General features: G+C 43.7%; 2 protein-coding genes across 6 annotated transcripts in view; both read right to left on the bottom strand.

The window, feature by feature from the left end:
- Nucleotides 1–15335, bottom strand: part of myo18ab (myosin XVIIIA b) — a 137143-nt gene that overhangs the window by 83065 nt on the left and 38743 nt on the right. For all 5 annotated transcript variants that reach the window (XM_078283971.1, XM_071905459.2, XM_078283970.1 and 2 more), the window contains 3 exons: nucleotides 3667–3754; nucleotides 2798–2904; nucleotides 4–180 (listed from right to left, as the gene is read on the bottom strand). In XM_078283971.1, the coding sequence (XP_078140097.1) occupies nucleotides 4–180; nucleotides 2798–2904; nucleotides 3667–3754 (372 nt within the window). The remainder of the gene's footprint in view (nucleotides 1–3; nucleotides 181–2797; nucleotides 2905–3666; nucleotides 3755–15335) is intronic.
- Nucleotides 6825–13828, bottom strand: LOC139916550 (uncharacterized). Its single transcript, XM_078284021.1, has 5 exons — nucleotides 13817–13828; nucleotides 11140–11983; nucleotides 10703–10992; nucleotides 8437–8499; nucleotides 6825–6962 (listed from the first exon to the last, which is right to left on the bottom strand). The coding sequence occupies exons 1-5, from the start codon at nucleotides 13826–13828 to the stop codon at nucleotides 6825–6827; spliced, it is 1347 nt and encodes a 448-aa protein (XP_078140147.1).

Genomic DNA, 15335 nt, shown 5'->3' on the forward strand with positions numbered 1-15335 from the left:
CACCTTCTCAGAGTACATGGATGGCGTGCTGAGGGGGTTGATGACCACCATGTTGGGTCCGGCGTAGGTGTGGATGAGGTTGCCTCCGTAGCGCTGCCTCAGGGCGTGCATGACGCTGGACTCATTCAGGTAGAGCAGCGAAGCCAGATCCTCCGATCGGTCATATGAAGGAGGGTTAGCCTAGGGCCGGAAAGAGAGGAGACCATGATGAAAGTTGCCAATGATTAATTGGGTTTGATGCCTCATTGGTGTAACTGAAGACCTGGCTAGTGCACAGTTGTAACAGTAAAAGGCAAAAAAATTATCTGTGAGCTCTCCAGTGCCCCTGTGTTGTTTGATTGGGCCAATAATGGAGGGTTTGCCTCTTCTTCTATCTGCTGATAGGGCCACACAACACTGATGGTGTTACGTGAATCCATTCAACTGTGTTGGTGGAGGAAAATATCCATGATCTATTTCTTAAAGGGGTAATAAGTAAGATTTTTTCTGCCCCAAAAATGACCACAACAACTGCTTAGCAATGGAGGACGGTGACACCGTCAAGGCTAAAGAGCCTTGTTTAAGCCGGAAAAGCAATTCACATACCAGAATTTTGCATGGGGATATATTACCTCTTCCCTAGACATTTCTGTTCTATCAATTTTGTTGCATGGATTACTTAATGCTCCTTTGACATTTAAGTCTTTGTTTGAAATGGGTCCCATCAAGTGTGGAGAGAAGTAAAACTCTCATCATGCCCATAGAAGAGCACCTTGACTTCTGGAAAGCCCTCACCATACCACCACTCTTCTAGGTACAGCGGCTTTTTCCCACCATTTTCATGGTAGTTACAGTAAGAAACAGACCTTGGATGCTTCAAAATAGCATTTGACTGACCAGATAAAATGGCAAAACTGAAGAATATTATGTTGTTTTACAATCCTGAAAAGGTATTTTCTTCATTTTATTCAAAGTACTTCAAGTCCCAATATTCACGTTGCTCCATTCCTATTGGAACCAATATAGAGTAGATGCAGTATCCTATGGGAAAGACTCCAATTTCTAATATCTTACATGCATAATACCAATATACATTTCAATCTTGCATCTAGCTGTCACTGGTAATCACCAAGCCAAGTCTACTCTGCAATGTTACAGTTGCTGTTTTTTGCCACTGCTATTCATAGTTTTATTAAAAATCTATCTCTCAACATTCACAGCAGGCCTCCTGACAGGCTTGGCAAATCACGAGGAACAAGGGAAAGTATTCATATGGCACTACTAATAACGATTAGCTTTCCAAGTCGGCATTCGACTGGCTATGAGTGAAGGGCAACCAGTTCACCAGATATTTAACCTTTTGACCTGACCAGGGAAAACCCCAGGACCGTTAGGGTAACATGATCTGGGGGATAATATTATGCCTGGGTCCAGAGAGTTGAGAGTCAAGAGAGGGGTGGGGCGCTGTTTGCAGCAGTATACATAATGGGCAGTGGGTCGGGCATTAGTATGCGGCGACGTAAAGTGCCACCGGGAGCAACCCCACTGCCAAGTCTTTGATGCAATTAAAACAGATGTCTTTTCCCCTCCCATCTCCCGCCAGCCTCCAAGTTTGCAATTCCTTAATCAAACAGATGCTTCAAACATTTGATTAGCTGCCATCGACCTTGACGGCGCAAAGTCACCCTTATCGCTGTCGCCTGTTGAAAAAAAACGAATGGCTTTGCCTGTCTTGGGTAAGGGAAGAGGAGAGTTTTCTTTCTTCTTTTTCCCTCTATCAACAGATATCTTCTTGTCAAGGTCTTGGAGACGGCATGAATATTGAAATGTTTTTTGGTACCGGCGAACAGATTTTTAAAGGCCCATCTATGTCATGTCGGGCAAGGTGCCACGGCTAAGCGACTGAGCGACAACAGGTGGCGGCGGCTGGGTGTCGAACCTCCACCTGTTCCCCTCTGACCCTTTCCTCCAGACACATCCCATCATGCCCGGTGGCTGTCGGTGTCCTTAGTGGCCATCTGTGGTCGCATGACCGTCCTCTCTGGGCACGCTCAGACGGACTGAGTGACAGGTGGAGAGTAGACCTCCCCCCTTCCTTCTGCTGCTTGTGAATGCCAGGCCCTTTTTTTAAAAGTCAAAATCTGGCCCCGAGGCATTGTTTTCTAACATCCTGGCTGACAAAACAGCTTTGTCTGGGAATGAATACTGAATATACTTGGTGTATTTACTACAGTGCCTCTGCAAAGGTGAAACAGGACCAGAGCCCTGCTGGTTTTCTACCCTACCAGCTAGTTAACTGCTGTCACCTGGCATGCCAGGTGTAAATCAGTCCCTGATTACATGGCTAGAATGAAAACCAGCAGGGCTCTGGTACTTAAGGACCAGGCTTGAGAGCCACTGCACTATGACTAGTAAACAAAAAATAATGCATCCAGATTTCAAACTACAATTCATCAGCAGTTCTTTTTTAATACAGTCATAGGCTTATGACACTTAATGATGTGAAATTACAGTGAAATATACTCACATATTATATACATATACAATAATCTTCACTAAGCTGAAAAAAACATCCCCACACTGCAGACATTTTTCTTCCCACCAGTTATATTATGCAAAAGCGTATGTCATTACAGTATCAGGATGGCTTAATTTTGAGCTGGATCGCCACAAATTCTATCACTACAGATACTCACCTGGCACCAAAGATCAGGCAATAGCAGATGGCAATTTTAGTAGCATGATTTTTACCATTAGATGTCAGGCTTTACATAGATTTGGGTTTGGGGTTTAGTTACTCTTTTATACAGTCACTTACCTTCTCCACATCATCCTCATCCACATCCAGTACTGTCCCATCATGCTCCAGTTTGATTTTCACCTTGCCCTCTGGAAGGGAGCCAGGCTCTGTCTTTATCATGGTGGCTGGGCAGAGAGAGAGAGAGGAAGCAACATTAGCTGTTAGGCTTTATTGCTGCCCACACACATCTGACAATGTGCCTGCCTGAATTATTGTGTTTAGTAATCTAAGTGAGTAATCGGCTAATTAACCTGAATAAAAGTGTCCATGGGTGTTAGATGCACCTTAATGTCAAGTACAGTGTGCCGTTACATATATAATATTCCTGGTGGAGTTTTGTTGCTTTTAAAAGAAAGATTACACAATTTATCACTATAAATGTAGGCTTGAAAGTGTAGGTGTCCAATGTAGGCTAGACAGTATAGGAAATGTAATAGGATAATCGTATATTTCTGTGTTTCCCTACTGATGTGATTTTGTTTCATAAACAATAGTTCTGCCTAGCAAGTGCAAAATGGACAAGAAGTTGATTCAAAGCTTCCCAGCCATTCAAAGTTTCCCAGTTCTATGCAACTTTTATTTGAAAGAATAAAGGAATAAACGTCATAAAACGTTTGTTTGTAGCTGCAGACCACTACATAGATGCAATTGGAGCCTCTCACACTGCCCACAATCGGTCAAAACAGAGCGACTGATCAACCAAGTTGCTGGCATGAACACACAGTACATCTATTATTGTTTAGTGGAAGATGTCAGAAGGACAGCAGTAAAAACAGCATGAATTTGTACTGCCAACTTATTTGTTTCCGGTTTTAATGGAAGTGACGCATGCAGGAGCAGAAAATGCTGATGGATCTGGAAAAATCCAAAAAGTGTTCGCATCTCACCCAGGGAGAAGCCATCCTTGTGGACCAGCCAGACTTTCTCCGATCCATACCACGCCTGCTCTGCTGCTATCTGCTCCTCGGTCTTCACCTGGTAGACAGCGGGGACAAGGAGAACGTTACTCATTTACATCATCGAAAGTGCCGATATTCTGAACAGATTAGAAATGTAATTTACACCTTAATCGGAACACACTGACTGAGGGCCAAGCCGCTTCACTGGACCACTCAAAGTCAATAAACACCGGTTCGTTCTGATATAGTTCAGGCAAATCATCATACACTAAAAGACTCCAAATCCAACTCTGGTATGGTTATACACTCTGTCCATAAGCATGTAACAGAATGGCTGAGGTAAGTGCTGAGATGGCCACTTTAGCCAATTTGATACCAACACATGCAGAAAGGCTATGAAGGAAATGCTTATCAAGAGGATGAACATGCAGTGGATGACAATGGGCACACAGTGAGGAGGCGCTGGAGAATAGCTTGGGTGGAGAGGAGCGGGAGACTTTGCAGCGTAGGGTTCAATTGATATGGGTTTTTGAAGGCCAATAGCAATACTTTTGGATTGTACAATTGGGCCAGTATCATTAAATTTGACAGTTTTCATGACATATAATATAACTAACAAGAGGTTCCCCCAGAATTCTATTCTTGTCAGGGTGGAAAAGCCTCTGAAGCAGGTAGTCATCGATCAAACTGCATCATATCCATCATAAAGCCAATATCAGATTTTTAATGATATAAAAAATTCTGATATTTAAAGGCCAATATCAGCAATATATATCAGTCTAGCCCTAGTAGGATATCCCTCACTGGTCTGTGCTCCCACACCCTCCCAAAGCCTCTCACAGTCCACTGGACATTGCATGCTCCTTCAGGGTGGTGTGTACAAATGTGCATGTGTGTGTGTTTAAGTGTGTGTGTGAGAGAGAGGGAGAGTTCTGGCAATCAATGTAAACTGTCAGTGACCCCAAACCAAACACACAGTTTCAAGTCAATATAACAAGCCACAGAGGTGGGTTAGGAGGGTTGCATGAGTGAATGTTTGCACACAATAAAACCACACTAAACATCACAACACGCAACCAAAATGCTTGGTAACTTGGTTCAGTGCACACTGAATGAAGAAAAGGGAAGGAGGGAATAAAACAAAATCTGAATAAAATAATCATCACAAATAAAATATTAACTATAATTTCAACAAAATAAAAGACAATTGAAAATCCTTAAAATATTTTATATAATATTTATAATAATTCTAAATTAATTACATTAAATGTTATTTAAATAAAACAAAAATAAACAATGATTGAATGAAATCAAGAAAAGAATAAAAATAATTACACTCTTATTTTGAAATGCAACCCATTAACACAAATTGAATCATGACTCGATTCAGTGACGACTGGTCATTTTGGATTCCTGCAGTTCATAAAAAAAAACAATTCTACATATTAATCCAAATACGAGTGCAATGCCAGAGTGTCACACAGTGTGATTTGATGGGAAAAGTGGACAAGACACACTGCAATCCGCAAGCACAGGGAGAGTTTTCTAGTCAACAGCACAGCACTCCGCGGTGGAGGGTGATGGAAAGGTGGTGTTTTTGGTCAGGCTGGTGAATTACACTCAGGCACAGCGCAGGCCAGACCTTAGGTTGCTGGGCTGCTGCATGGGATGCCTGAAGGAGGGCCACAGGGTCCTCTTCCACTGCTCCCTGGTGATTGGCCAGCATGAGGAGGGAGGGGTCAAAGGTCACAGTTAGATATGAGCAACAGATATGTATGTAGGCTGAACAGCACACATACCCAAGAGCAAACAGGGAAAATAGCGTGTCATCTGCATAGGTGGAGATTTTATCATCGCATCAGAAAATGTATTTATCCAGCAAACCTGCGAGAAAGAAATCTGGCTTACTGTACAAGCATGACAATATGATCCACTTATTGGTATTACAGTAGATCTGCTTGAAAAATTTGCTATTCGTGGTCAAGTGTAACCGATTAGTGGAAGCCTAAAATTGTTGCTGCAAAAGAAATCAATTTTAAGACACTGTGGCTTCAAATGTTTCTTTGTGAGGCAACAAAGTAGAGTTGGAGTCATGAAGGAGGACAGATGGAAGTGACTGATGAGGAGGCGAGTCTACATCTGGAGATGAGTTAATGCATGATGACACAGAGCGACGAGGTGGCAACATCTGACCATCATAAATCACCGATGGCCACACATCACTCACACACACCAGTCAAACACGCTGGTCATAAAACCCCTCGGATCGGACGCACCAGACACACATCCACTGCCGGAGCAGCCTGGCTCCAGGCCTGGCCCAGATCCAAACATGCAAACAGCATTTTATCAAGGAGAACCGCTCAATTGCCATGCCAATATCGAAATAAGAGGCAACACAAGAGAAATGCAAAACTTATGCGGGGCTGTTCTATCAGCCTGATGTGTCCTGAAATCAAACCGTTTCGATATGAAGCTGCATTACAGGTAAGCAGGTTAATAAATTGCAACTCATGAGCAGCAAAATGGACAAAACAAGGATAAAGTAGTCAAAAAGCTTTTTGTCAGACCGGTTCACACCATACAGAACTAGTAAAAGGGGAGGAAAAAAAGAACTAGTTATAAAGTTATAAAGTACAGATTAGGGTTTGACTGATATGGGTTTTTGAAGGCCAATACATACAGCAATATTTTTTGATTGAAGCTACTGGCAGCCAATATTTGTGTCAATATTCACTATCTTTAAATTGGGCCATTTTTGTGCCAAATTTTTTTTTTATGACAAGTATCCAGTGTTTCCCCCAGAAACCCAAGACACTAAAGTAATACTATGAACACATTCACATCTTCACACATACTTGTATGAAATCCAATCAAAATGTTGTTGGAATCAGTGCAGGTTAAGGGCTTGCCATAGACAACCAGTGTGGTATTCTATAATAAATATGAATCAATCAAACTGCATCATATCCATCATATCAGTGGTGGACCACACTGACTGGATGAGTTCAGATGTTAATAGGACAATTTTAGCCTCATGTAATCAGTCTAACCCTAATACAGATGATCAAAACTGACAAGCAGGAACAAAAAAAGGATGATGGCAGTGGCAAGAACAGGGTGAAAAGTTAGGAGGAGTCCGGGCCTTACGCTCCAACACGCCACACGAGTACAAACTCCAGCCAGGAGGCCCACAGGGAGGCTGGGGGGCCGCGGTACCTGGGGGGGGCCCCGCGGCTCTGGGGCCGCCGGGACGGAGACTTGGACGGAGGCTGAGGCACTGGCTGCCGGCTCCAGCTTAGCCACAGAACAACCACAGAAACACAGCCGCAGCCAGCAAAAGCAGTGTGAGCGAGAGAGATGGAAGATGTGCGGAAAGAAAGGGAGATGGGGAGGGAAGGGGCAGAGGGATGGAGGAGAGAAAGAAAAAGATGAGAAGGTCAACATGAAACTTTGGAAGAAGAAAATCCAGTGTATATAAGCAAAAACACAAGCAGAACGGACGTTTAACACAATAATGGAAAAGTAAAAAATTGTTAATATAATGATTTTACATGATAAATGATACAGATTCTTATACTGACTGAGCGTTCTTTGGCAGCATGGAGTTTAATGGATAACGTGCAGTTATGCATGGATTTGCAGAGAGACATATTAGTAAGACGTTATTTCAGTTGGAATGTGCCATAAAGCTCAGGCTTGAAAGCGGAGCCGGAGAAGTGTACTGTTAATTGAAAAGACTAAATCATCTCGAGACAGATAATTAATGAGCTATCAACCAGCGGGTCCCATTTAAATTAATTTGAGAAGGTGGCGTCATTATGAGCCTGAGTGATGTTAAGAGATAGTGCAAGAGATACAAGTGCAAAGTGGAGGGAGCGGTTTAACCTCCTGGTAGAGACCGGAGAGCAGAGATATGATGGAAGCCAGAGACACTGAGAGCAGAGGAAAGTAAAGGTGAGAGATTGAGGCAGAACGAGAGAAGGGTAAGATTCCACTCCACGACAAATCACACTGGCAGACCTCCTGTTCTGTCCCATTTGGGATCCAGTCAGCAGGGAGAGAAAGACCCTCCGAACACCTTCCCCCCTGACTGTGACCCTAAATATACACAGCTAAATTAAGAATGTTAGGCATGGTGACTAATGCTAACAGCCTAGGAGACAGTTAATGGTTTTAGTTAGGGTTTGACCGGTGTGGGTTTTTACAGGCCGACAACGATATTTGCGCCGATATCTTGCTGCCATTTTTATGCCAAAAACTGCAAGTATTCAGTAATTTCCCTGTCAAGATTTTATTCTTGACAGATAAAGAGATTTTATTCTTGACAGGGTGAAAAGAGCATTTAGATGGGACTGGATATTAAAACTCTCTATTGAAACCCAGGATGAAGATAATAATAATAAAACATATTCATTCATACTTGCATGGAATTTGATCTTAATTTGCATTAGAATCAATTCAGGTTAAGGGCTTCCCATAGACAACCAGTACAGTATTGATTAATTATACCATAAATAGATAATCAAACAAATTGCAGCATATCCATCATATCAGAGGCAGATATCAGATGTCTAATAAAAGGCCAATGTATCGGACCAACCCTAGTTTAAGGGGATATCAATGAGAGAAGACAGAGGGACACAGAAGGAAGGTGGAGGGAAGGAGCGACAGATAACAAGACTTGACACAACATGAACAGACAGAAAGCCAAGGCAAGACATCAGTGACGGGCAGACAGACAGCGGGGCCATTTACAGGGGCGGTGAAGATCCTCATCAGGCGTCTCTGAGCCTCCTCGGTAGGACTGAGCGGCGCCTCCTACAGGTCAGAGCAGCAACACATTGAGTCCCGGCACCCACCAACACAGAGGAAGCAAAGCTCTGAGGCCATGACTACCAGAGCAAGCCACTAAGAATACTTAGAGAAGACTTAGCATGATTTCCAATACAGATTTGCCATCTGTTGGTTATGTGTGTGGTATGGTGTGTTGTAACACACTATGATGTGTACGCTAACTGGCATCCAGACATCTGCACACAGGGTTTCCCACAGTGCTTTATAGTAAAGGCTGGCCGGCTTATTAAAAGAAATAATAAAAAAAACAAATAAATAAAAAATAATAAAAATTCCATTATCCTTGCATTTATCTTCATTGAGAACAAAGCAATTCTGAACACAGTGTCCAACTGCAACATCTGTTGGTCAAGAGCAGCATTACAAGCAGTATGAAGCCAATTATTTTGGGACTAAAACACAGTGACAGTGACTAAAACAACATTCACACACAAAACACACCTTTGGGGTTATTTTGGAAATGATTTTTGAGGAGACCTCCATATTAGTAGTGCCCCCATTTTAACAGGAAATCCTGGAGGGTACTTCAGACAGCGTGCGCACACGCACACACACACACACACACACACACACACACACACACACACACAATTGGCCAGTTAAGAGAAAAATACTTGCAAGCAGACAAAAGTTGCAACAAACCATGCTCTGGCAGAACTGGTTAACAAATAAAATGTCATACTTAAATGTCAAGTAAGTCAATCTAATTATCAATGTCTTTTTGTTAGCCTGTAATGAATTTAGCGATGTTGACTTTTACTTAATTGGCTGTTGTCAACAGACTGTAAATAGGAAAGAATTAATAACCCTGTATATTAATCCCTGGTATTATAGTCACCAATAACCAGTGATGGAGTGGTAAATAAAAAGGTGGATAGATTATGACCTACAGCTGATGATCATCATAAGGCATAAACTGGATTTTGGTGGGTTTGCCCTCCACTACATCCCTGCCTATAACTAACAAAAAATGTGTGGCTAGGCAATGCTGGCTGTAACAAGCCTCAGAAAACAGTAAGCGGGTGAACTCCAACATCTAGCAGCAGACTCTCAAAGCTAGTGTGGCGGTCAGAGCCAGCATGTGTTGAGGCTTAGGCATAAACAAAGACCCTGTGAGGTCTGTAATTGCAGAAACTCAGTGAGGGGCCGGGAAGAGACAGCCCTTTTACCATATCTGCCATCTGGAAAGTTACTGGATAGTTGTGTTATCTCTGTGCCTGGTCATGGGCTATGCTTTGAATTCTTCTCCCAGAATACAGCGCTGCCTTCAGTAATTGGCTCTACATGGGTCTCCTAGGAGTGGCTAGGAACTCTAAGCCACTGGCAACATCACATTCCTCCTTTGGAAAAGTCCCCTACTGATGAGCCCTGGTAAACAAGGCTTGTGAGCTACATTGTGCAGTGGGGTCTCGCGGGCGGAGAAAAAAAAATCCTTGTTTGTTTTGATGGGAGACGTCTTGACACAGAAAGGGTCTCAGAGGAAAGGGTTGTAAGGCAGAAGAACTGCATGAGATGAGGCCCCAAACCTCAAGAGAAGCTCAAAGAGAGCGTGTTCATAAAATCTGCAAAAAACAAAAGCCTCATCAGAGTATAGTCTCTAACAAATAAACAACTCGCTAACTTGCCAGTAAATCCAAGTTAGTGAAGAAATGAGAAAGTTGAGGGGGAATTTGCGGGCTTTTGATCAAAAGCTTGCCAAAGCTTGTTCAAATCCCAGGACCGGCAGGGATGTGGTCGGTGAAAGGGAATGAGTAATGCTCTCCTCCTGCTTCAGCAACTACTGTGGAGGTGCCCTTGAGCAAAGCACTTAACCACCAACTGCTCCAGTGGAGCTGCTCAGTAGCCAACAATAAAAGACTGTTTGTGCTGGGTAGCTCCCAGTGTGAATGTGTCAAACTGTATTAATGTAAAGCAGGGTGGTGCTGAAAAAGAGCAAACATGCTCAGTCGCCTTATCCTCGATAAATAAAGGTTGAAAAAAACAATACAAGTTCCATAGCGAGTTAGGAGAAATTTAGCTTCAAAGACCATCGGTGACCCTAAAAGAGCTATCTGTGGTGACTGTATCAAAACAGCAGTGTGCACTTTTATTTCAAACACATGCTTTTACAATTGCCATCCACTTTTCACACCAAAGTTCTACAGCATGCTAAGTGTGGACACCGTACCTCTTGCTTTTTCGCAGCAGGTTGTTTTTGAGCGGGGATGGATCCTGGAGGGGGAGACAGGGGACTGGGCTTGGGATGGGGAGGAACAAAGCCCACCGGAGGGGAAAGGGGAGAGGGTTTTGGGGCTGGGATGTAAGCTGCTGGAGGAGAGAGGGGGGAAGATTTGGGGGCTGTTGGGGTGGTTGAAGGGGGAGTAGGAGGGGTGGATTTAGCGGCAGGAGTCGACTTGGGCCCAGGTACGAAGCCAGGAGGTGGAGACATGGGTGAGGGCTTGGGTGGTGGGATGAAGCCTACAATGGATGGGAGAGATGAAGGCTTGAAGTGAGAGAACTTGGAAGGAGTTGTGGTTGCAGTTGAAGGACTTGTGGTTGCAGTTGAAGGACTTGTGGTTGCAGTTGAAGGACTTGTGGTTGCAGTTGAGCTTTCAGAAGACGTGCTGATAGGGACCGTAGCAACCACAGGAGATTTGACCTCCTGTTTTCTAGCTGGACCGGCGCTTTTGGGCACGGACTTGACCTCCACTGGTTTTGAGATGTCCTTTTCCTCTTTCTTCTCCTCTTTCTTCTCTACTGGCTCAACTTTTTCCAGTGGTTCGTCCTTGCGTATTCTCGGGCGGGGCTCCCTTGTCCTGCCCCTGCCCATGAGGCTACTCAATCCTTGCGAAATGTCGTCTTTCTCCTCTTTATGGATGGTGTCATGTTTGAAGGAGAATGCTGACATTTTGGAGCCCCTGGGCACTGAGGCTGGTGTTGGTGCTAGTTTAGCTGGTTCAGGACCAGGTTTCGCTGGTTCTAGGGCTTTGGTTGATGTTTGTGTTAGCACAGTAGCCTCCTCCTCATCTGTGGGTAGGACCTTCCTGACCACACGGCGGACCACCTTCACCACTTTCTTGCGTGTCAGACCCTGGTCATCTGTAACGTCCGGCAAGATGGTGCTGGTGCCCATAACCTTGATATTGCCGCTGGCTGTGCCGTTGACTACACTCTTGTTCACGGTGCCGTTTTGCTTGCTGTCACCATTCATGACTGGCTCAGGGCTCATGGGAACTCGTGGCGGTTCAGGACTCCTAAAACGCTCCAGCATCTTTGACGGCAGCTCAGGGCTTTTGAAGCGGTCTGGCACTGTAACGGGTGGCCTAGCCTTAGGTGGGGAGGGACTCCTGACCCGGGCTGCAGGGTCTGTGGGGGCAACTGATGGGGGGCTTTTTGCCCGGAATATCCCCCTGCCAGGGTCTAGAGCTGGCACCGACTGGGCCCGGCTGCACAGACTATCATCGTCTGGCTACTCACACAGAGAGGAAAGAGAGGAGACAGTGGGAAGTTGATGCAACACAGTATCAGAAATGATAAAGCAAAATTGAAGCATCATGTCTACATGTTGAGAAAAGCTGCTTAATTTTCATTCATCCCACAAAAATATGCTCTGTAAAACAACAGTGTGACTTAATTTCCTCCAATATTTCTTATATTAGTCCATTAAATATGTTCAACAATTAAAATGTTGGCATGTTATGCTGGGCTGAATGTGTCATTTTGCCCATGCATTATTCAAGGCTAAAAGGAAAAGTAACCTGATAGCCCTGCTGTCTGAATGGGACAGTCAGCTGTGATACAAACACCAAAGTTTGTTCATAAAACACTGTTGCCCCCCTTGAACTTTGTCCAAGTGATCAGGTTACCACTGCTTGAAAACATCAGGACTCTCAGCATACTCAAGAAATCACAAATTTCGGGGCGGAGTCATTTCACATCACAGACCCATTTGAGCTCACATGGTGCCTTTTGGGTTAACTGATCACAGAATGTCAATATATGTCTAAAACACCTCATGCCAGTTCCCTGTGCGATTCATACAACTGCTACTGCGACAGGAAACTTCTATCTAATCTAGACACACACTACAAAGAAGGTCTGATTGGGCTGCACAGTACAGGACAGCCAGCTGCCTACCACATGCCTGACTGCCTCCTGAAATAACCCTGAAATAGCTCACAATGGGTTTATTCGAGGAGGGTGTGCATGGCAGTTAGATACAGTGAGACAGTCGGAGTGTCTAGGAGAACTGACAGTGACTGGCCATTAGCAGAAACCTAGTACAAAACGATTGGCTGCTTCACAAACACACAAACGTACACACCATTTATCCATTTACACACCAAGTCCTCCCCTCTCTCTACGCCACCCACTATGGTGCAAATGTCATACTTATCTCCTTAAGTATTTCACACCTATCACCATTTTTCCTGTAGGCATTGATTGACTGAGTGCACTGCATCAATAACACAGTTTGGGGCCAATCTTAAAAACAGAACTAGCTAATGCAGACTACTCAAGCTAGATCAAATTAGCAGATCACCAGTTTTTACATTTAACTGTAAAATTCTATAGGTACAGGTGCTGCTGAGGAGGCTCTGAGGCCAAGTAACCTAACATTACAATATTTTCCATAGATGTGTTTAAGAACAACTAGGGAGCCAGAGAGCTGAGATCACATTCAAATATAGGCTACATAATTCTCACAAGCAACTGTCGTGCTTGTGTTTTAAACAATGAAAGTTGTCAGACAGAGAGAGGGTAAGAGGGTCTTGCAGCTAGTCAGCTCATGAAGCCCGGATTTTAGGTTGATGCTCTCTCCATCAATGAATCATGTAAAACATGGCATTGATTTGTTGTCAGCCAGTCTTTCTCACTTCAAATGCAAACCAGACTGTTAGGTAAATAGAACAAGTCTTGATTGTTCTGTCTCCTCTGTCTAGGCCTGTCTCTGTGCTTTTGCCTTGTCAGATTTACCAGACTGAAACTGAAAGATCCCCAATCTGTTTCCTTTGGGGAACCTGTAGCTGCAGCACCAAACATAAAACTTTTTGAAATGGGTCTATACTTTCAAATGGGTCTATACTTACAAAGGAAAAGGCAGGGATGAGGCAAATGGCTAATAAACATCAAGTTAGACCGGCTAATGACAAAACAGATATACCATCTTTTCATGCACTATAATTCAAAAAACTAAGTTAAACATAGGTGTAAAGTTTACAGTGAAATGAACTGCATGGATTAAGATTGCTATAGCACTCTCAAGTGTGGATCCTGGCTAATATTATGGAAGGAAACCTACTGGCTGCTCCATGTCAACAAGTCTGGCTGATAGAGAAGGGCTTAATGGGATTTGTGGGCTTAACAGATTTCTCAATTACCAGCAAGTTAATCACGAGTAACGCTCTGAAGCCACTATAGGTAGGAGAGATAGATTTCTTCTACTTCGCTCATCATATATAACATTTAAGGCCCTTTGTGAGTCATTGGGTCAAGCAAAGAAATAATGTGCACTTTCCTACTTCACAATGCAAGGCTGCAGCCTACCACCCATCAAAACCATCAGCATTTTCTAAAGCAATTACACTATTTAGAAAGCAATTACAGGGCCTGCTCACAGCGCCTATCCCCTAAGCCTTTTGTTGCGAAATTAAAAAGGGTAAGTGTCTGTGACATTGCATCCACAGTTTAGAAATTACTTTGTTCGTCAACTTTGTGGCCTTTTTCAAATCAGTTTGTTAATGAAAAAGTTCACGCTGCGACAAGAGAGGCACTATTCTGTTATAAGCCCAGTGCAGGAAGTTTAGCTGAAATATAGCATGGACCTAAATTAACACTGACAAACCGCTATAGGTCTGAAAGACTAGTGAAGAGTTTCTAGGGTAAGCTTAGATGAAGGAAGGATACATAGAGGGAGAACACTTTGGACTGGCAAGACCCAATCTCAAACTATCTGACCACTGCATGTGACACTGATTTCAGATCAGTCCAGTTCCATTAAATCTGCAAAACATAAAACAGCAAAGACTTGGGCCTTGATCTATGACGTCAGACTTGGAATGAGGCCTGGAAGACGTGAGACAGCTCTGCCGCGACTCTGATGCCCAGAAATCTGTGATCCCGAGTGAAGCCTCGTTCTAAGACTTGGTCTGAGTTACTGTTTCCCTAGCAGAAGGATAATATTCACACTTTGGGACACTTACGCTTTTGGCGCCTGGCTTGTTCTCTTCTTTGACCTGAAGGTGTTGGTATGGAAAGGGAACTAGATCAAAACCTTGACACCATATGAAGCTGTTGCTGCGTGAGACACTCTGCAAATCACAAACCATGCAAAACCCGAGCTTACTTGAGCAAGCCATCTTTCACTTAGAAGTCATCTTTGCATTGCAAAATCTCTTTCTTTAGATACAAACAATAGAGCTATTATTTCAAGAACTAAAAATGGATGCACTCATCGTACTGCAAGGCACTTTGGTGTAGTGTCCAGCAAATGGCATAGGTCATGTAAAAATCACAGCAAATGGGGAAGTATAACCAATAAATGCGTATACATGAAAGTGGAACTATAGCCATCAAATTGGTAATGTGATACATGCAAAGGCCACACATCATTAAAGACACATGTAAAACCACACCGTGCAGTGTTACAGTGCTTTGTGAAATGTCCAAATGAGACTTCCCTTTTGCTCCCAGAAGGAAAAACGCGATGAGAATGCCATGTTGGCTGATCTGATGTCATGGGCTGTGTTGGATGAGGTGGGAGGAGGAGGAGGAGGAGGAGGAGGAGGGCTGGGTTAGGAAAAGGGGAGGGAGGGTGGGAA

This window comes from Centroberyx gerrardi, chromosome 6 (assembly GCF_048128805.1).
Source record: "Centroberyx gerrardi isolate f3 chromosome 6, fCenGer3.hap1.cur.20231027, whole genome shotgun sequence".
Lineage (NCBI taxonomy): Eukaryota > Metazoa > Chordata > Actinopteri > Beryciformes > Berycidae > Centroberyx > Centroberyx gerrardi.